Source organism: Armigeres subalbatus, chromosome 1 (genome assembly GCF_024139115.2).
Source record: "Armigeres subalbatus isolate Guangzhou_Male chromosome 1, GZ_Asu_2, whole genome shotgun sequence".
Lineage (NCBI taxonomy): Eukaryota > Metazoa > Arthropoda > Insecta > Diptera > Culicidae > Armigeres > Armigeres subalbatus.
Window position 1 is genome coordinate 69,469,186 of NC_085139.1, and position 23,067 is coordinate 69,492,252.

The window sequence follows — 23,067 nt, forward strand, 5'->3', positions numbered from 1 at the left end:
CTTCAGCGACTGCTTCCCCGATAGACCTTTTGTACATGTTTTTCACTCATACATAAATAATACTGTCAAAACTTGCATTTGACAATAAAAAATTCAGCTAAAAGCTCTATTATTTGACATCGCTGCACTAACACAAACAATCGACATTGATTGTCAAAAATCAGGGTTACCAACTTGATAATTTTCCCCTTGTCGCCGAGTCTGGAGCTGAATGCTCAGCGCGGAAACCCAAAGGTGGGAATAAAATTTTGGGATTTATGCGCAATATCCAGCTTTTCGCGCACGGTAATGGCGGCTCTGTGGGTTTTAAAGGGCCGATGCCCACGTAGCGTTTTTTCAACGCTGCGTGCACGTGGCGTTGAAAAAACGCAGGTGTGCATCGGTGCGGCGACGCTGCGTTACCACTTTTTCCCGATGCACACATGCGTCCTTTTAACGCCGTGTGCACGCAGCGTTGAAAAGACGCTATGTGGGCATCGGGCCAAAGTGTATCCGTCCCTGTACTTCTTCACTACTAAAAATCCACACATATTTATTGGCAAAAATCCATAGATTTATCTTATGATGTATATCAGCGCACACATAACCATTCTCCACGCGAACTTCTTATAAAATATATATCAAAATAAACTTTATGTGTGGTCTCGAATTAGCAATTATTTAATTTATGTGTGGTTCGATATCGATTATATTAGGGTAGAGCTATTGCAAAAATCTATAACGGCGACACATATATTGTACGCACCACCGAGCATCGAAAACCCCTGCGCTAAATAATTAGTAGCAAGCTACACTGGTGGGTGAAAGCGAGGAGTAGGCAAAAGTTTGGTAGATGCATATGTACGGTATAAATGTAAATAAAAACAGAACAGATGTGTGAAAGGGAGAAAATTGAAAGATATTACGTTTGATTTGAGTGATTGGATGAGACTGCAAAATTAAGGAAAGTGAATTAAGAAACGGAGAAGATTTATAAGATCGGTTGAGTATTTACGGTAGGAGAATTGATTTTAAGTGGTTTCGAATACAATACATAGTAAGTAGTAAAATAGTAATTATGAAATTGTTATTTATTGGATTACAAAAATTGTAGATCACGAAGAAACCCTATAGCAACGAAACCTGTAAATAGATCAGAAGAGGAGAAACTATAGAATGTAAGTCACTGAATTATTGCTAATTGATTGAGAGTAATGTCTTATAATAAATATTAGTTTCAAGCTGCTGTAACCCTAAACACTGCTGTGGAAATTCTATTTCAAGAACCAGTCCGAACATTCTTGAAAATTCTATAATGCCAGGACCAAATCGAGATCTGGAAAAGACAGGTTATAGTTGCGCGGGATGTTTTCGACCGGATGATGACGAAAGTCAGATGGTTTTTTGTGACCACTGCCAAAGGTGGTACCACTTTGGTTGCGTTGGTGTATCCGCTGAAGTGAAAGATGTTTCGTGGTCTTGCGAAGAGTGTCTGCGCCAGGAGGCGGACAAAGAGAAGCCAGTCGGCTTGGGAGAGGAGTTTGAGAAACTTGAGCAAGAGATGGAGAATGAGAGACGGGCATTGGAACTTCAGAAGATACTCCATAAGAAGCGACTGGAGCACCAAAAGGCATTGTTTTTAATGCGCCAACAAGCCGAACAGGAACAGCGGGAAATGGATTTGGAGTATGAAAAGGAGCAGATGGAGCTACAAGCGGCCAAGGTAGAAGCGCACCAGAAAAAACGTGATGCAGTGTTGAAGGAAGTTCGCGGGAAGCTGGAGAAAATGAAGATTGATCCGGTCAAGAAATATGTAGAAAGGCAGTATGAAACTGAAGGAGCTTTAGGGTGTGAAGATGAAAGAATAAAAGACAAGAAGAAGGAAAAGTCGAACGACGCGATTTTGGAGACAAGAGATCCGGAGATCGAGAAGCTCGAGAAACGAAAGTCGGGTAGATCAGACCGAGAAAAAGAAGAGCTGTCGAACAAACGTGAGGATTTTAGAGGGGCCTTCAGAAAGTACTCTACACCGAAAGCATCAGGCGTGGCTCCACTAGTACTGCAAAATTTGACATCACTTCCGACCATAAGTGGCGTGAAAACCCCTCTGGGCCACCCAGATCTACCGAAGAAGAAAGGAATCAATTGCAAAGAGATGGAATACGACCAACCTCCCAGCAGCGTCAGCGAATACTCTAATGAATCAGAAGAAGAAGAAGAAGATAGCTCGTCGGAAGATGAAGAGAATTTCGAAAAGGCTCCAAAGGAAACTTATCATAGACCAAGTAAAGCTCAACTATCAGCTAGACAATTTCTGTCGAAAAAACTCCCGACATTCACTGGACGGCTCGAAGAATGGCCAATGTTTATAAGTGCCTACGAGACATCCAATGCAGCGTGTGGGTTTTCCAATGTCGAAAATCTTGCTCGACTTCAGGAGTGCTTAAAAGGGCAAGCACTGGAGGCGGTTCGAAGCAGGCTATTACTTCCTAGTGCAGTTCCGCATATTATCAAAACATTGCGAATGCTGTACGGTAGACCTGATCAGTTGCTCAACATGCTACTAGTGAACGTTCGGAAGGCACCTTCCCCGAGAGCTGACAAACTGGCATCATATATCAAGTTCGGCGTCGTCGTTCAGCAACTCACCGATCACTTGGAGGCGACCGGTCTAACTGCACATCTCGTAAATCCAATGCTGATCCAGGAGCTGACAGAAAAACTGCCGGCCAATACGCAATTGGAGTGGGTGCGGTATAGGAGGAAATCCAAGATCGTAACGCTGCGGACTTTGTCCAATTTTCTATCACGAATCGTCAATGATGCTAGCGAGATTACACCGTACAGCGAGACTGCAACCGTCGCCGTCGATCAAGCATTTCGGAGGAAAAAGGAAAGAAGGGAACAGGAGGGATTCTTGCACACGCATAGTTCCGACACGAGCGACCAAGCAAGTTTGTCAACAAATGTCCCGCAAAGGGAAAAAAAGCCATGTCGAATTTGTGGTCGCTGCGATCACCGGATTCGAAACTGCGAAGCCTTCAAAAGACTCAGGCTGCCGGAAAGATGGGAAGCGGTACGAAAGTGGAAGTTGTGTTATCTCTGTCTCAACGAACACGGAAGTGCCCGATGCAAGTTGAATTTCCGATGCAACGTGAATCGTTGCAATGAACGTCACAACCCGCTGCTGCACATCGACCAAACGGTCAGCACAAACTGTAACATTCACTCGCTTCAACGACAATCGGTTATTTTCCGAATGATGCCCGTCACGCTATATAACGGGAACTGTTCGGTGGACACTATAGCGTTCTTGGACGAAGGGTCGTCTTACACGTTGGTGGAAAAGTCGCTGGTGCACGCACTGCACGCCAAGGGTGTGACGCAGCCACTTCGAGTAACCTGGACAGCAGGAGTGACGAGAATAGAGAAGGACTCACAACGAGTGGAGTTGAACATATCGGCAAGAGGCTCATCGCAGCGTTTCCGTATTATGGCTGCTCATACAGTAGACAACCTGAAGCTACCGCAACAGACTGTCACGATGTCCAACGTAATCAATGACCACTCTCATTTGCGAGGATTGCCGGTCGCAGATAATTATCGAGGAGCGCCGCAAATCCTCATTGGACTGAAGGACATTCACCTTTATGCGCCTCTCGAATCCAGGATTGGCTAACCAGATGAACCGATTGCTGTGCGATCAAAGCTTGGGTGGACAATTTACGGTCCTTCCTCTGCAAGCGGATCTGACTCTGGAGTAATTGGACACCATCACTGCGAAGCCGTTTCGAATCAAGAGCTGCATGATCTACTGCGAAGTCATTTCAAGCTAGAAGAGTCGGTGATTTCCGTAGCACTGCTACCGGAATCTGACGAAGACAAGCGAGCGAAGGATATCCTCAACAAAACGACTGTACGTGTTGGCGACCGTTTCGAGACGGGAATGTTGTGGAAAGAGGAGCAAGTGCGATTTCCGACAGCTACCTGATGGCGTTGAAGCGATTTCGAGGATTAGAGAGACGGCTAGCGAAAGATGGTGAGCTGTACCTGAAGGTAAGAGATTTAATAAAAGACTATACATCGAAGGGCTATATCCATGTAGCAACGCAGCAAGAGTTGGAGGAGTTCGAACCTCAAGAAGTGTGCTACTTGCCGCTAAGCGTGGTAGTGCACCCGAAGAAGCCGGGAAAGGTTCGTTTAGTGTGGGACGCGTCGGCCGTGGTAAATGGAGTGTCGTTTAACTCGAAGCTACTGAAGGGACCAGACATGTTAACTCCGCTTCCAAACGTGTTAGCAAAATTTCGAGAGCGAATGGTAGGATTCGGTGGCGACATTAAAGAGATGTATCTTCAAGTGCGTGTATGTAAGGCAGATAAGCGAGCGCGGTTTGTTTTCCGAGAAAGTCCATCGAAAGTAGTAAAGGTTTACGTTATAGACGTAACGTTGTTCGGAGCAACTAGCTCCCCTTGTACAGCTCAATTCGTTAAGAATCGTAACGCGCAAGAGTATGCGGTGCAATTTCCAGAAGCAGCCAGAGCGATAGTAGAGAACCACTACGTGGATGACTATTTTGATAGTGTGGACACGGTTGAAGAAGCGGTGAAGCGGGCTCAAGAAGTGAAGTATGTTCATGCAAAAGGCGGATTCGAGATCCGTAACTGGGTTTCGAACTCCGAGGAATTCCTTCAAACTATTGGCGAGCAAACAGACGATCGGTGTATTCAGATTCTGGAAGATAAAGAGTCGAACCTAGAGCGAGTGTTGGGAATAGTGTGGAATCCAGTAAGCGATCAATTTGCGTTTTTGGCCAAACTCCGGGATGGTTTAACGCCGTATATGACAGGCCAACGGCGGCCGACTAAAAGAGTGGTGATGAGCAGCGTCATGAGCCTGTTTGATCCACTGGGAATGCTGGCACCCTTCGTGATCCATGGTAAGATGTTGATCCAAGACCTGTGGCGAAGTGGAAGTGATTGGGATCACCCGATAGACGATGAGAGCAACGAAAAATGGCATAGGTGGATCAGGAGGCTGCCAGAGATTGAATACGTCAAAGTTTCTCGCTATTATTTTCAAAAATCAAACCAGGTTTACTACAATTCCTTGCAACTACACGTGTTCGTCGATGCTAGCAAAGATGCATACGGTGCGGCGGCCTACTTTCGGATTCTGACGAGCAACGGTCCTGTTTGCTGTTTGGTGATGGCGAGGTCGAAAGTTGCCCCTTTGAAAATGATGTCAATTCCGAGGCTAGAATTGCAGGCTGCGGTTGTAGGTTCGCGCTTGCTGCATACAGTAGTAGAGGCACATTCTTTGGAAATAAAGCAGAGGTTCATCTGGTCGGACTCTAAAACGGTCATTTCGTGGATTCAGTCGGAACAGAGAAAATATAAACCTTTCGTGGCATTCAGGATCGGAGAGATTTTAAGCCTCACGAAGCATGACGAGTGGCATTGGATATCAACGAAGAATAATATTGCAGATGACCTGACGAAATGGAAGAGTAGCAGTTGTTTGGATTCTAACGGGCCATGGTTTTGTGGCCCATGCTTCCTTTATCAACCAGAAGATTTGTGGTCTAGGCAAGAATTGGTAGAACCAAATACCACAGAGGAGATCCGAGCTTGCCTGTTGATGCACGATTCTGCGATAATAGAGTCAGTCATCGATGTGTCGCGCATTTCTCGGTGGAAAGTGCTGGTTAGAACAGTAGCGTGCGTCTACCGTTTTAAGTCCAATTGCGAAAAGAAGCGAAAAGGTCTAGCAATCGAAGCAGTTCCAGCACCGTCGAGGATGCGACAAATGGTGAAGAAACCTATATCAGCGATAGTAGTACCACTGAAACGGGAAGAATATCAGAGAGCGGAGACGTACTTATGGCGAGCGGCTCAAGCGGACATATACGCGGAAGAAGTGAAGACCTTGAAGATGAATCGTGATTTTCCACACAGCAAAGTACAGGCGATAGAGAAGTGCAGTAGTCTGTTTAACGACAGTCCATTCATGGATGACAGGGACGTACTACGAATGGAAGGCAGAGCAGCCCAAGGTTCATTCCTGCCCTTCGAACTCAGGTTCCCTGTGATTTTGTCCAAAAAGCATCCTATTACCCGAAGGCTGCTAGAGCATTATCACCAGCAAGCGGCTCACTCAAATTTAGAAACCGTAGTCAACGAGGTCAGACAGCGTTTTAGAATTCCTAATCTTCGATCGGAAGTCAAGGCTGTAGCGAAGGCGTGTGTATGGTGTAGGACGAAGAAATGTTCACCGAGGGTCCCTAGAATGGCTCCACTTCCAATAGCTCGCATTACCCCTGGTTGGCACCCGTTCAGTTTCACTGGTGTGGATTATTGCGGCCCATTTACTGTATCTGTTGGACGCAGGTCGGAAAAACGATGGATTTGTCTGTTTACGTGTTTGACAACAAGGGCCATTCATCTGGAGGTTGCGCATGGCTTGACGACACAGGCGTGTTTGATGGCTATTAGACGTTTTGTCTGTCGCCGAGGAATGCCAGTTGGATTCTTTTCCGATAACGGTACCAATTTTCAAGGAGCAAGTAAGGAAATTGTTCGAGCTATACAAAGAGACTGCGAGGAAGGAATGACAGATGCGCGGACTCGGTGGAATTTTAATCCTCCTAGTGCGCCCCATATGGGAGGAGTTTGGGAGCGGCTAGTGCGGTCAGTAAAAGCGGCGCTGACCGTACTAAATGATGGTAGAAGGTTGACAGATGAAGTGCTGCTGACAACGTTGGCCGAGGCAGAAGATCTAATAAATTCTCGTCCGCTGACGTACGCCGGTTTGGGACCGGAGGCAAGTGAAGCTCTGACTCCAAATCACTTTGTGAAGGGCCCTGAGATAGCTACGGACAAGATTTCGCCAACAGCGGATGCGGAAGCATTGCGGGATATTTACAAACGATCGCAAGCTTTGGCGGATAAGCTGTGGAAGCGATGGCTAGCAGAGTACGTTCCTTCGATCAATCAAAGATCCAAGTGGTATGCCGATACTCCACCAATCTGCACCGGAGATCTAGTGTACATAGCGGATGATGGAGCTAGGAAGAGTTGGACACGTGGCGTAATAATTGAAGTGTATCCTGGAGCGGACGGGCGAGTGCGACAAGCGCTGGTGAAAACATCGAGAGGCAATTTCCGGCGGCCGGTGGCGAAGTTGGCGGTGCTTGAAATCCAGCATCGTAATTCTGGTGCTACAGAGGGAAGCCCACCAGAATTACGGGGAGGGGTATGTACGCACCACCGAGCATCGAAAACCCCTGCGCTAAATAATTGGCTACACTGGTGGGTAAAAGCGAGGAGTAGGCAAAAGTTTGGTAGTTGCATATGTACGGTATAAATGTAAATAAAAACAGAACAGATGTGTGAAAGAGAGAAAATTGAAAGATATTACTTTTGATTTGAGTGATTGGATGAGACTGCAAAATTAAGGAAAGTGAATTAAGAAACGGAGAAGATTTATAAGATCGGTTGAGTATTTACGGTAGGAGAATTGATTTTAAGTGGTTTCGAATACAATACATAGTAAGTAGTAAAATAGTAATTATGAAATTGTTATTTATTGGATTACAAAAATTGTAGATCACGAAGAAACCCTATAGCAACGAAACCTGTAAATAGATCAGAAGAGGAGAAACTATAGAATGTAAGTCACTGAATTATTGCTAATTGATTGAGAGTAATGTCTTATAATAAATATTAGTTTCAAGCTGCTGTAACCCTAAACACTGCTGTGGAAATTCTATTTCAAGAACCAGTCCGAACATATATCTTATGTGGATATTTTTGGCAGTGTTTGACATCTGGCTTGGGTTTGACATTCCGTTTTCCTCCTGTTCCAGGATGAGGGGAGAGGGTAATCGAAATGTCAAACCCAAGTTAGATGTCAAAGAAGTACGGGGGCGCATAGACTTTCAAATCAACAGAGCCGCCATTACCGCCCGAATAAAAAATATTATACAAAAACTGTGTAACGTAATGTAACATTACTATTGTAAACGATAAATTCACAATAGATTTTAATGTTGACACAACAATAGGATCACAATTCAATGTATTGTAATCAACCATTCAATGAACTGTAATTGAAGTTTTCGTAATAGAATAAACGGGTGGTCAAGCATCATAACAATTCAAAATTTAGCATTTTTCCATACATTTGAATTCGCAAAACAATATAGATTATGATGTTTTTGTATTGTGTTAAAAGATTCAGGATGAAGGAATTTTTTTCCCAGTGTACAATTCGAAGTCGGTAAAGTATAGAACAAAAAAGTAGGTTTCGCCTAACGAGCCTGGATTAAAATCAAAGAGACGCAATATACTCCTACCTTTTAACAACCTTGTGCTCGATTGGAACAACCGATTTGACAGCAAATGCGCTGTTCCAATTTTGACACTTCATCTCTTTGTTATGAGTGCAGCCTCTTTAGTTCCTTCAGTAATTCCCAAGGAAGTTTGTCTAGGAATTCCTCCGGAAAATCTTCCAAAAAGTTCTCAGGAAGCTCCGTTTCGTTGTACTTAATTGCGATGAAAAAAAACACTAAGTAAAGTACTCCGGAAGGTCCTGCATATTCTACAAAAAGTTCCTCCAGGAATTAATTTGGAAGTTTCTCCAGCAATTCCTTCGAAAGTGCCTTCACAAATTGCTTTGGGGTTCCTTCAGCGCTTCTTTCGGTAGTTTCTTCTTGTTCCAGGGATTCCTGCGGAAGTTTCTTTAGAAATTCCGCCATAAGTTCTTCCAAAAAATCCTCTGGAAGTTACTCCATGAATTTCTCCGGAAGCTCCTCCAGAAGTTCTTCAAGATTCCTTCGGAAGTTTCTTCAGTAATTCCTTCGGAAAATCCTCCAGGAATTCCTTAAGAAGTTCCTTCAGAAATTACTTCAGAAGCTCCTGCAAAAATTACTTCGGAAGTTCCTCCACGAATTCCTCCGTAAGTTCCCCCAAGAGTTCCTCAAGAAATTCCGCATGGAGTTCCACCAGGAATTCCTCCGAAAGCTCCTCCACAAATTATTCCAGGAATTCTACCGGATGTTCCTCACGATTCTTTCGAAAGTTCCTCAAGTAATTCCTTCGGAAATTCCTCCAACAGTTCCTCCGGAAATTCCTACAGAAGTTCCTCCAGTAATTCCATCGGACATTCCTTCAAAAGTTCCTCTAGTCATTTCTTCGGAAGTTCCTTCAGGAGTTCCTTAAGAAGTTCCTTCAGGAGTTCCTTAAGAAGTTCCTTCAGGAATTCCTTCAGAATTTCCTGTAAAAATTCCTTCGAATGTTCCTTCGTAAGTTTCCCCAAGAGTTCCTCCGGAAGTTCCTCTAAGAGTTCCTCAGAAAATTCCTCCAAGAGTTCCTCAAGAAATTCCTAATGGAGTTCCACCAGGAATTCCCGCGAATGCTTCTCCACAAATTTCTCCGCAAGTTCCTCAAGATTCCTTCGGAAAATCCTCCAGTAATTTCTCCAAGAGTTACTCCTGAAATTCCTACAGAAGTTCTTCCGGAAGTTCCTCCAGGAGCTCCTCCGGAAGTTCCTCCAGAAATTCCTCCGGAAGTTCTTCTAGACTCCTTCGGAAGTTCCTCCAGTAATTTCTTCGGAAGTTTCTTCAGGATTTTTTTCAGAAGTTCCTGCGAAAATTCCTTTGGAAGTTCCTCCGTAAGTTCCCCCAAGAGTTCTTCCGAAACTTCCTCCTGGTATTCTTCCGGAAGGTCCTCCAGGAATTTCTTTGGAAATTCCTCCAGGAATTCTTCCGGAAGTTCCCCCAGAAATTCCACCGGAAGTTCCCCCCCTTCGGAAGGAATTCCTGGAGGAATTTCCGGAGGAATTCCTGGAGGAATTTCCGAGGGAATTCCTGGAGGAACTTCCGAAAGAATTCCTGGAGGAACTTCCGAAGGAATTCCTGAAGGAACTTCCGAAGGAATTCGTGGAGGAATTTCCGAAGAAATTCTTGGAGGAACTTCCGAAGGAATTTCTTAAAGAACTTTCAAAGGAATCCCTGATGGAACTTCCGGAGGAATTCCTGGAGGAACATCCGGAGAAATCTGGGGAACTTCTCAAGGAAGTTCAAAAGGAATCCCTAGAGGAACTTTAGATAGAATTGCTGGAAGAATTTCCGAAGAAATTCCTGTAGGATCTATCGAAGGAAGTGAGAATTTCTAGGGGAACTACACTCAAATAAATCAAATGATATATTTTAAATAGATTCGCACTTAAAACCTTAACTAAAGGCATAATTTAGGATTTATATGCGCCTAATAAAAAATATAGCTAAGCTTTTTAAAACACAATATTGAGTTGAATGAATTTGAAGTGCATTGAATAAAACATAATATGCTGCACATACAATTTAAAAAGTTTGTTATAAGGCAAACATAACAACAAAAAGCTTCAGAAGGAAAAATCTGCAAGCCGGATTATCAACGAATTTGATCACCTTTCCCATATCAGAAGCGGGAGTGAAGAATTTACTAAACGGTAAGTAACCAAAATGAATTCTCCATTTACTGCAAGATTTACTATCTCTTCGACCCTCACATTTTTTTCTAAACGGATCAGGTTGGATCAGGTACATACTTCGGGAACTTTTTTTGAACAGCATGCGGCTCGAGATGCGGCAGTTCTCCACCAGCGGAAGGAATCCATTTTCTCGAGGCAACTGACGGTCCAAATTTCTCATCAAAAGTGAAGGAAATCAGGAAATATAAAGAAGAAAAATGAATTGAATCAAATTTAAAGACGCAGGTGTGCTCCGGGAAAAATCGGTAAAGCCGGGCCGATGCATACCTGCGCGAGCACCTGCGCCGCGTGCACTTATAGCGTCTTTATACATGGGCAATGGGCCTATATATTGGAAATAAACGAAACTTGAATAAATAATGTTAGCCTATGCTTGAATTGAATTTCTAAATATATAAACATCCTTGCTTTCCGCTCCCATTAGATTTGTGTTTAAAATTAAGTGCAGCACTAATAAATGATTTGAAACACTTCATTATGAAATCTATGTGCAGGTCTTATCGTATTATAAGTGGTCTACACATATAATTTATCATGACTGATCCGATCAATAATTATTAGTGTCGCACATATTTTAGAACAGCCAAAGCAACTGGTCAGAATATATGTGCGAAAATAATAATAATAATATGCACTTTATTCTGAGTGTATGTACCCAAGGGGCCTTTCACAAATTACGTAACGCTGAAGGGGAAGAGAGGGGGTGAAGCCGAGCGTTACGATTCATACAAAAATATTAAACCTTCCATACAAAAAGTGTTACGAGGGGAGGGTGATGGTCCAAAATAACCAAATTTAGCGTTACGTAATTTTAGAAAAAAAAACCCTAATTTATTAGAAACTAAATTTTTGGAAATTATTTTTTTTTAATTTTGGATTTTCATTTCCATTCAGAGGAATTTCCTTCGGAGTTTCAGGAGGTTCTTCTTGATATTTGAGGGGAATTCTCTTGCACGTAAAAAAATTTAATGTTGTTTATTATTAATATTTCTAATACTTGTTTGCCAAAGCAGGCGCTTGATGACATGTAATAGAAAAAAACTTATGCATCGCATTAGTCACATACATTCGGAAACTTATACTTTTCATTAACTCATGAATGTTATTAGCGTTTTGATATGGGATCATTCATTAGGTGACATAAGGAAGTGTAAAAGTATTTTCGGATGGGTTTTCGCCATAACATATCTAGATTACTTTGAGAATAGGTCGTATGTGCAAACGAGAGATTCTCTTTGATCACGCTCTCTTTCGCTAATATATCGGCTAGTTTTGCATGTTTTGCTACATTTCCACTTCAGCATGATAGATAAATCTATTGTCTTTGGATATCTACCAAGAAATTCGAAGTAAACTTTTGTATAGTTTCGTAATAATCGAAAGAGAATAGATCCAAAGAGAGACTCTCTTTTGCACATACGACCTATTTTCAAAGCACTCTAGATATAAGGTTTTTTTTACGTGTGGTATTTTGTTTGGAATTTCATAGGAATTTTTCATTAAAATCAGAGGAATTCCCTTGCAAATTCAGAATACAAATTATCCAACACAACTCAAGTGAATTTTCATGGTAAATTCAGACAAAATTTTACATAGAAATTTTGTCGGAAGTACAAGGGATTCCCTTTCAAATTCTTGGAAATGTGCTTTGAAAATTCAGTCGATTTTCCCTTTGACATTCAAAAAAATTTACTTCAAAATTCCAGGGATTCAATTTTGATGTTCTCTTGAAATTGGATTTACTTGTTGGACAAAGACAAGTAGAACGACGATTTTATGATTAATAATATAATCATTAATGTTTCTTCGAGGTTTTCTCGATTTCCATAAATAATTTTATTCATTTTCAGCAACCCAGTTTAATCAAGTGGTCCTGATTATGCTTTCTTTTTGCTTTCTCTGTAGCTCTGTGCTACTGAAAATAATACAAATTTGAATAAAATCACTTCATGCTAAAAGTTAACTAATCATTCCGCAATACCGCTACCGCAATTTTTGAAAATTAAAAAAAAAATATGTGGTTTTAGTACATTTCGCATCTGCCGTTCCCAGGGGACTGAAGAGGAGGCTAATACGCCTACCCACCATTATTCATTCAATATGGCGTACAATGTTTTTGTTTTAATTTCGTTTGATTCATGATAATAAAACTTCAGAAGTATCGACGAGCTATTTTTCGACATAAAGAAGCCATACAAACACAAAAGGCTCGATGTACCTCAACCAATTGCAAGTTTTCGGCAGGAGAAGTTAATTGCCGATAATAAGCACCATTTGCGTACGAACCAATCACCCAAAATGAATGCTGAATTCGGGTATACTACACAGAAACTGGGTACCAAAAACAGAAGTACCAAAAACGATGATGGGTGAAGTGCCATTGTACCGCGGATGACAGGCGTTTCATCCTCCTGGCCGTTCCGCATCATTGCGTGCCGTTCCATATGCTGTCGTGTATTCAAAAGTGCCTGCTGCCGCATCCTTCCGTTGCCGTTTCGTTTTCGCCATACACGAAATGCACGCACACAATAATATTATATGGATTTCCATACCTTAGTATTTATTTTCATTGGCCGCACTCCATTGCGTTTCCCCCTTTTTAAAATGCAAGACAAAATTTTCAAAACGACTTATCTGCTTTTGTAAACAAAGATTCAATTAGTTAGAAATTCAATAGGTAGGTGAAGGATTCCGCTACCTGTTGATGGTGTTGGTTTGCGTGGGAGAGCTATCAGATTCGTCAAAATTTGACGATTTAATCGTCGTTTGAATCTTTGTTTACAAAAGCAGATAAGTCGTTTTGAAAATTTTGTCTTGAATGAATGTTTCGCGAAAAGGCCTATTTATTAGTGGTATTTTTTCAGTGTAATTTTTTTAACAGCAAGCTGACAGTTTTTTTTGTGTTTACAGCATTTATTTGTAAACATTGTCGACTTTTGTGATTTGTGATGGTTGTGATTCAAAGAATTCGAAGTTTACGAAGTGAGACACTTATTACATTTTGTAACGTATTTATTAATGCGTAGGTGATTATATTTCTTTACATTTACTTATTTAGAATATTTTCGAGGATTCGTATAATATGCTATGCAGGTTAAGAGCCGATAAGTTTAGTGTAAACACTAACCGGTCATCGTATAATAATTACAATTACAACTCATTCGCCTATAGTTTTTATTGAGAATAATGTATGTTTCATATCAAGTACATATGATAGGCTATCCATACCTGAGAATCCAGACTACAAGCTTTATTATCAAATTTGTTTAATTCTTTATTTCGTTCATTAGGTGGCATAAGAAAATGCATTTATATGTTAGAATGGATTTTTACCTTAACTTATAAGGCTTTTTTAGTTACGTGTATAGCCACTTTATTATTTAAGATTTATTATAGTCTATTCCGATTATATCTGATAATAAAGAATACTAGCCTATTCAGATTACGTCATTTATCTTAACAAAAATCATGATGTTAAAGTGGAGAAAGAAAATTGAATGTATATGGGGATTATCATCAAATTATTCTTAATCTTGATTTATTATCATAAATGGCGTAATCTAAATAGCCTATAAACTCGTATTTAATCTAAAAAGGTTATTACTTGGTCAAATGTATCTTGATATGAAACGTCATACATTACATATACATAATGCCCAGTGAAAACCAGATGAATGAACTTTGACATCAAGTTAGTAAAACAACCATAATTCGCCTTGTCCCCAGTTTTTGCTCACCTACGTTATAATCTTTATTTCTAGAAATTTAGTAGTTGAGAGCATTACAAGTTCAAGTATTTTTATAATTGTATAAAAATATTTGATTTTAAATTGTTCGCAACTGTAATTCTAAAGTAGGTGAGAGAAAACTAGAGACGATTTTTGGGTATAAATAATAATATAGTCATATATTTGGGTTTTTCATACATTTTGTAATTGTACTTGTCGTTATTTTTAATTATTAACTCATCCTGTTAGAGAAAAACTAACACATACTAGCTTAGATCTTAAAAATGGCATGTTTTATGACAGGTATTGTATTTCACAATGTTTGTTTACATCATCATCATGAGTTTGTTATTTCTATGTACCTATCTCCTGATAATGCATATGAAATTTTTCAGCATAAACCGATTACACTTCAACGATCCGGATACCTGGAATGCATAAGACTATCCAATTGGAAACGCATCATTTGAACTTCACCAACTTTGCACGGCCAATTCTATTGAAAATATGAAAGGTATTTGAAGAATAATCAATAGGTAGTAAGGTAGTAAATTAACTAACGAAGAAAACTAGCTTTGACGCAGCTGCGCTGTTGCCATCTGGTGGTGACGGACGTGTGCGTGAAATCACTGTTTTTCATCATGATGAAGTATAGGAAGTATATTTTAAAATGTTATTAAGAGTGACATGTTGAAAACTTTTAAATACATAGAGTTAGAATTTTGAAAAACTACATGTTAGGCTCCTCACCTACACATGATTTTTTAATCAAAGTAATTCAACTTTTGTGTTACCAATATTAAAGTAAATTAAATTTCTAACCCATAAAATTGAACTATTTACGGCTAAAATGTGTTTTAACGCTTTAATAAGCAATTTAAAATTGACGTCCTATATCTTTTGCCGGGTGGAATAAAAAAGCATCACCCGGCCCCCATTTTGTTTTCTCGCTTTCGTCAGGGCCAATGGCCGCTGATTATTTTTAGTTTCCATTCGTGAACAGGCTATGTATTCGTCTGTTACAATTTACTATAGGTATGTACTTTACCTACTTTTACCTGATCAACTTTGGATATAGACCAATGATGTTTTGCATTCGGCAATAGCGATAATCGTCCTCGATAAGCCTGCACGTTCTAACGCAAATAATGATAATGAACGTTTTAAGGTTCCAGTCATCACATAACAGTTTATTTTATGTTGAATCGTAAACGATAATGTGAACTGTATCATAGTACAAAAGCTAACCATCCAGTTTTATTGCAGCTACATTTCAACTGTTCGCGTTGGCCTGTTTCATTATCGGGCCGATAACCGGATTTGCTTCGTTGGACGGAAATGATGATAGTGATATAATTAATCCGAATTGGGTGAAACCAGGCTGGAAGGATCATCATAAACCCAAACCCCCCAAGGAACCTATCCGAGAGGAATGCAAATGCCCTGTTGTGGCCGAATGTCCCAAAGATGCACAACCTGTGAAAGCAACGGGTCAGGAAGACCGAAATGCTTTGGTTTTCTACAGAAAGTTCGTTAGAAGAGTTTTCGATGAGGATAAGCTGATAGCTGACCCTGAGGATGATTCGCTCAAGTTGAGAAACATACAGTTCAAAATATCCCAGTCACAGATAAATAAACTACAGGAAGCTCGTACGGCCAAAGAAATTGATGCGGTTGTGACTGAGATAGTGGAACAATCAGAAGGAAGCGTTTATTATGAGATGGCCGAGAAAATATGCTGGAGCATACTTTCTCTCTATAATAAAGCAGTACAAAACACAATCATCCTCTACTTAGTATCTCCTGTAATTGTCATATTGCTAATGTTATCCGTCGCAAAAGTTTTTCACATACGATTATGGATCTTGATTCCCTTATTGGCCATCCTGATTACTTATGTCATCACATATCGAGATTGTAATAATCGCTTGGAATTAGAATCCTTAGCAAAGCTGATGGGGATTGGTTATGATGCTGATACTTGCCGTCAACATACTACATCGAATTTTCTTGGATGGATATTCCAAAAAGACACAAAGGCAGAATGCATGGAACATCTGCGACAGACATACCGATTGAAGCGAGATTTTTGTGACCCTTCGGAAGTTTTCATAGAAATGGTTGCAAAATTGCAGTTGACATACTTTGAAACGATTGTTCATAAACTTCTTTCCATTTTTAAAACAAGCACCAGCTCTTCCGGTTTTGTAGAATCAATATTCATTTGTATTTTCATTTTGCTAATGGTATACCTCATACTGACTGTTGGGATCAAGTACGGTTTGTATGCTTCCGGTAATTTCATGGCCACTGTCATAACAAGCGATCGAAAAGCGCCGGTAATGAATCCCATCGACGCTGTTGAGCAACAGCCATCACTACCACAGGCACCGATTACTATCAACATAAATGTTACAAAACCCAAACGAGATAATTCCCGCATAGAACCCATTTCTAATCGAATTGAGGAAATAAGTGACAGTGTGGAACCATTGGCTATTGCCGAAGATGGTTCTGGTGATGGCCCGGCTGTGCAGCTGGATAAAACTTCAAATGATAATTTGAACGTCGTGACCAACAATCACTCGACAGATGATTTCAATCACCAAGTTAGCGATATTATAAATGAAATTGCACCGGAACCAAACATAACTAGTAATCGTTAAGAATGAATGCACGTATGTCTAGTGTCTATTGTAACAATAATGTACTTTTAACTGTATTTTTGTAAAAATCTGTGAATAAAATGCAAACAACGCTTTACATCGACAATTTTTAAAAAGTATAAAGAGAAACATATATGTTTTTTTTCGCTTCTCTTCCCGTTTTGTTATATCAAAATAAAAATAACAATCACGAATCTACCTACATTCATTTACACAATTTCACGGTCTGCTGATGGAAACTCCTGACGAAGCATATATGCATATATACGTGATATATATCACGTGTGCTGTTAAAGTCGAACAACGATTCCACTCTATTGAAGATCCGTTGTAAGCCACTAGCTCTCATTACAAGCCATAGTTAGTACGCCAGTGAGGCAACCGAAGGCCCGATGCCCACGTAGCGTCATTTCAACGCAGAGTGCACGTGGCGTCAAAAAGACGCAGGTGTGCACTGGGAAAAAGCGGTAACGCTGCGTGCACGTGGCGTTGAAAAACCGCTACGTGGGCATCGGACGGAAGCATTGCGTTGTTGCGAAGCGTGCGTTGCTGAACGTTAATATTGATTCCCTCCGATATAGCTTAACAATCGATTCGACCATGAAGCGTATCAGCAATCGTCATTGCGCTTGCTGTATCTCTTCTGGTGCGGAGCAGTTCGAGATCTGTGAAAATACATCTGCTCTCGTAGCTCGGCAACTGGAACGGATTTCTCCAAGGAAGCTTCCGAAACGCAAAACGGAGGAAGTGACGCTGGACGGATGCTAATCTTTCAAAGCCATTATTGTAGGCCGGGATCCAAACTGCTGCACAATGTTTCAACGAACGAGGGTACAATCCAGAGACTTCAGACAATAGACATTGGTAAAATTTTTAGCTGTTCTACTTGTTATACTCAACGCATTCCCTGGCCGTGGGTAATCTACGTAGATTTTTCCTGTCGTTCAAAATCCATCGTTTCCGGTCGCGATTGGACCGGCTAATTGTCAAGCACGGAGTTGAGAAGGAAGAGTGATTTCGACCGCCACGCTCGCTGCATTGGTGGAGTGTTCCGTTTATTAACCAAACGGCAGAAGGCTGCAGAAGGGCTAAGCGATAAATCGCCAGATCATCAGGAGATCCGTTCCGTTTTTCATCGTTACAGACGGATCATTGGAGGAAAGACCCCAGCATAATTCGAGACAAGGAGGCTCTTTCGTTCTTTCGTTCCGGATTCGGTCGAAGATGATACTCAGCATCGATTGGATTGAGCCGTGCGGTCGAAGGCGGTTTGTGGTGCGATCGACGGGCGACTCAAGGTGCAACTTCGGCGACTGACCATTTCCTCCCGACGGATTCATACCGGGAGCTGGTGCGAATCGGCGCCATGCGAGCAAGGATGCCAGAAAACGACCGACGAGGCGTTCTAAGGCGCGGTCGAAAGCGTTTTCTCCCGAGTCGTCGATAGTGGGAGCGGTGCTTCCTGGGGCTCATGGGCGAATGAGTTCCCGAGTAGCAGTTGTACGCATCGGGAGCCGGAGCAGTCAAATGGGAAGAAGCGGCTGGCGTGAGTAGCCACGAGATGTGGAAGAAAATAAGGATTGATATGGAAGAAGAGAAGAAAATAGAATAGATCAAGATTAGCAGGCAGGCAGGATAGCAGATTAGATACAGATGGAAAACGGTTGTTACTGGGTCAGAAGCAGATGAGGATTCAGAAATAAAATATTTGCACACAACTCACATGAGTCTTGAGGCGTTTTATGTTTACTAGCCGGTCCGACATTTGCTCTGCCCTCCATGAAGTTCGAATCCAACATTGGCGCCCAACGTGGGGCTGCAAGTTCTTTTGTCCATTTTGGCTAAATTTTCGTGTTGAAGATACTTAAAACAGTATGAATACATTATACCTCAGTGGTGAGGAACTCAATTATGACAAGGTTGAGAGATCCCATGCAGCAAGAGTTTGGAAACAAGATAAAACTTATGGGCCAAACTAGGGATCCTATAATGAGGGATATGCGAAAGCGGCCATTGTAAGCCAATCGAGCATTGAGAACTGTCGAAACGTGAGCCAAATGAACGTTGTTATTGTTGCAGATTGAGACGAGGTTGAGAGGTATTGAGATAGATTTTAAGAAAAGTTTCATCAAATAAACAATTAGTTTTAATTTCGCGAGTAGAAGTAATCTAGTTTATGTATCGTGTTCCGCCTATTTGTATTCCACTTTTATTTTAGTGATAATGCTTATTTAAACACTTTTAGTGGACAGGCAAACGGATTCCAATTTTTTATCAAATGCAAAGTCATATAGAAGCTTCAACATGTTGCGCTGCGGCAAGTGCTGGAAGCGTTTGCTAGGGATCCTATAATGAGAGATATGCAAATACTTTTTCAGACGATTTAGCAACGCTGTTATTTTTGTTAGCAAACGCTTCCAGCACTTGCCGCAGCGCAACATGTTGAAGCTTGTATATGACTTTGCATTTGATAAAAAATTGGAATCCGTTTGCCTGTCCACTAACAGTGTTTAAATAAGCATTATCACTAAAATAAAAGTGGAATACAAATAGGCGGAATACGATACATAAACTAGATTACTTCTACTCGCGAAATTAAAACTAATTGTTTATTTGATGAAACTTTTCTTAAAATCTATCTCAATACCTCTCAACCTCGTCTCAATCTGCAACAATAACAACGTTCATTTGGCTCACGTTTCGACAGTTCTCAATGCTCGATTGGCTTACAATGGCCGCTTTCGCATATCCCTCATTATAGGATCCCTAGCGTTTGCTAACAAAAATAACAGCGTTGCTAAATCGTCTGAAAAAGTATTTGCATATCTCTCATTATAGGATCCCTAATTACATCGTCTGAGCATGCATTAGCGCCAGACATGAACATTACTCGTTGTTCCATTATGGAACGTATACACACGGTCAAGCAGTTTGACCAACATTGACTCCACCTCTCGTTTATTCAAACATCCATCAAGTTTTACCAACAACAACACAAACAATCAATTTATTCGACCAACAATATCACACACGAACGACCGAAGCGTCAACTTGACCACCAACCATCAAAAAATATCTGGGGGTTTGTGCAACTTCACTACAAATGCTCAAACATGTTCGGCGAACCTTGACTCCACCCCCGACAACTCAAACCAAAATCAAACCGTTTTAATTTTTTCTAACCGAGCCGCCAACTGTCAAATGGTTGTTCGAACAACTTCACACACAAAGCAGCAACCGAAACGTTTTCTTGGGGGCGGAGTCAATATTCGTCAAACTGCTTGACTGGTGTGTACGTAGCATTACAAGAGAGGACAATGTTGTTGTCATTGGCAATGTTGTTATTTTACATTCTCTGATTGGTCATTTTGTTAAGAAAATTATTTTGAGCTTTTTAGTGGAATGTCTTCACTTGTCATAAGACGAGTTTGTACAATCCCACTGAATTCCACCACTTAATTGTATCTTGACAGATACGTATTTCGACCTCAACAGTAAGGAGTCAAGTACGAGACACTGAAGACGGCCTTACTGTTGAGGTCGAAATACGTATCTGTCAAGATACAATTAAGTGGTGGAATTCAATGGGATTGTACAAACTCGTCTTATGGCAAGTGATTCTTTGATTGTTAGCCATTCCTCGTAATAATAATATGAATATAATGCTCACTTATGTCATAATCAACGTTGTCTGTTTTGGCCCATATGGCGATCTTGCTCCACTTTCCCCTATTGCATTTACATCGAGACTGCAAACCAATACAATCAATATTACCGTAGCTGATGCTGTCAGCTTAATCGCTGTTGTGCGAATGTTGCTTGCTGTCAGCAGATTGTGAGCGTGACTATCAGCAGCTGGTGTAATAAATATATTATCGTCCAAGAAGCTAGAGAAATAACATCGTCGATAATTGGCCATGGCGACCGCTAGACGAAGCCGTAAAATGGTTGGAGGACGAAAGATGTCCGATATGGAAACTATTCGTTTGGTGGAACTATACCGACACCACGAGCTACTCTGGAACCCTAGTCATCCGGATTACACTCTAAGAGCTAGACGTTTCCAATGCTACCGGGAGCTGATGGATGAAATGGATATGGGCTCCGTGGAGGAGGTCAAGAAGAAGATCAAGAGTCTGCGAGACACGTACACCGCGGAGCGGAACAGAAACATCAAATCCGGCGGGCAGTATCAAATCAAGCTGGTCTGGTATGACATTCTAGACGAGTTTTTATCACCGGTGGCACAATATTCTGTGAAAAAGGTGAGAGATATGGCTAATTTTGTAATCATTATTGCTTGGCTTACACATTACACGAATAAGGGAACGGAAATCTACAATCTTAGGAATATTGTGGAATAATCAAATTATGGTTTTATAAAGCAAAATAATTTAAATTATTTTACGCAATTAATTTAGAAAGTAACCCTTATCGTATTGTGCTGTTAAAATTGCAGGAATCTATTGAAGAATATCTGGATACCGAACAAGTGCATGAAGCAGAAGAACTTGTTCAACCATTACAGGATGTACTGCCCACGATACATGAGCACAGGAGGATGCCAAGACCGATCCTGTATAAAGTATTGGGGAAGCCAAAGTCAACCAAAAAAATTCGCACGCGCGGAACATTTGAACCACCCCGACAGAGCGCACACGAGTTCACCGATGAGTTTCATTATTTTGGGCTGAGCATTGCGAGTCAACTGAGAAACATGGCCCCGGTGGATGCATTCATTCTGCAAGACAAAATTCAGAACCTTATTTCGGTGGAACGAATCGAAGCAGAAAAGCGAAAGATGGTTTCGTGAACAGACATTTAATAAGGCATCGAGTTTGCTAATCTTGACTGAGCGTTTTAGCGTATGTACCTATTGTTCCCAAAATATGAGTTACGTTTAACTGAAATAGATATAATATTTTAGCTGATTTTGTTTTGATTCTGTTATAATATCAACTTATCCCCGGAGCATCGGGCTACCTGCGACGAATCTAAACAATAAATTAACAAAAACAACAATTAGACACAATGTTTAGATGGTTTTAATACAGGTCAATACGTCTGCCCTTAGCACAGCATGAACCACCTCAAGCTGGTAGGTCGCTCTATGCACCCCGTACAGTTTCCGATGTTGAACTCTCATTAACCCCTGGTATCGAATAGGAGTGTTTAATGAATTACATACCTATACTAATTAGATGATAGGGGTGGGAAAATATTTAATTTTTATAACAAGGTTTAGGGTCTGTCTCATTTGGAGAATTAAACTTAAAAGTGACAGTTCGAAAATTAAAAAATCACCCCGTTATAAGAATGTCTGGTGCTACCCAGAAATTCCAATAGGACATCGATGGAAAATGATTCGATATCTGTCAAAATTAATCTTGCTCTGCGAGCAGGGTTATTTGGTAATTAATGAAATGTCACTTTTAAGTTTAATTTCAGTTTAATTATCCAATTGAGACAGACCCTTAGTGTGCATATCAACGCATGTCAAGATGAAGTTATTCTAGTTTACAGAAAACTTGGCCTGCAAGGAGGGGTTAGTGGCTTACAACGGATCTTCAATAGAGTTGTTGCACCGTTGTTCGACTTCAACAGTACACGTGATATGCTTCGTCATTCTTTTCTAACAGGTCTCCGTGATACTGTGAAGATGATTGTAGATTATTGATTGTTATTTCTGTTCTATTTTTATTTTGTTTTATATTATTATCAACATCATTGGGGCTATCTTAAGCCTGTTGATGGATAAGAAGAATAAATACCTATACATTTGGATACCACTAGCAGTCCCGGGCGAAATGATGGCTGGAACCCAATATTTTTTTAGTTTAGTGCATGGGTCTGGTCAGTCACCCGACTGTAAGAGTCCCACATTCTAGCACACCCCCGTGTGGTAGTTGGGCAACTACTAAGGGTCTGTCTCATTTGGATAATTAAACTGAAATTAAACTTAAAAGTGACACTTCAATAATTATCGAATAACCCTGCTCGCAGAGCAAGATTACTTTTGACAGATATCGAATCATTTTGCATCGATGTCTTATTGGAATTGCTGGGTAGCACCAGCCATTCTTATGACGGGGATATTTGCTTATTTTCGAACTGTCACTTTTAAGTTTAATTATCCAAATGAGACAGACCCTAAGCATGTGTGC

The 23,067-nt window shown here is 40.9% G+C and overlaps 3 protein-coding genes across 6 annotated transcripts; all 3 read left to right on the forward strand.

Moving 5' to 3' along the window:
• The first annotated feature begins 3,969 nt into the window (after nt 1-3,969).
• LOC134206246 (uncharacterized) lies at nt 3,970-7,622 on the forward strand. The gene is made up of 2 exons (XM_062681943.1): nt 3,970-7,230; nt 7,584-7,622. Exons 1-2 carry the CDS (start codon nt 3,970-3,972, stop codon nt 7,620-7,622), a joined length of 3,300 nt encoding a protein of 1,099 aa, XP_062537927.1.
• A 5,798-nt stretch (nt 7,623-13,420) lies between these two features.
• On the forward strand, nt 13,421-17,000 carry LOC134226681 (uncharacterized). Of its 4 annotated transcripts, none has more exons than XM_062707624.1 (3): nt 13,421-13,535; nt 14,633-14,751; nt 15,504-17,000. In XM_062707624.1, exons 2-3 carry the CDS (start codon nt 14,745-14,747, stop codon nt 16,901-16,903), a joined length of 1,407 nt encoding a protein of 468 aa, XP_062563608.1. In that variant the 5' UTR covers nt 13,421-13,535; nt 14,633-14,744; the 3' UTR covers nt 16,904-17,000. The 4 variants fall into 4 exon arrangements, with proteins under 4 accessions (XP_062563608.1, XP_062563624.1, XP_062563615.1 ...); XM_062707640.1 differs by having other exon boundaries at nt 13,421-13,491; XM_062707631.1 differs by having other exon boundaries at nt 13,428-13,531.
• A 3,524-nt stretch (nt 17,001-20,524) lies between these two features.
• LOC134211049 (uncharacterized) lies at nt 20,525-21,834 on the forward strand. The gene is made up of 2 exons (XM_062687652.1): nt 20,525-21,168; nt 21,363-21,834. The coding sequence occupies exons 1-2, from the start codon at nt 20,821-20,823 to the stop codon at nt 21,714-21,716; spliced, it is 702 nt and encodes a 233-aa protein (XP_062543636.1). The 5' UTR covers nt 20,525-20,820; the 3' UTR covers nt 21,717-21,834.
• Nucleotides 21,835-23,067: the final 1,233 nt, after the last annotated feature.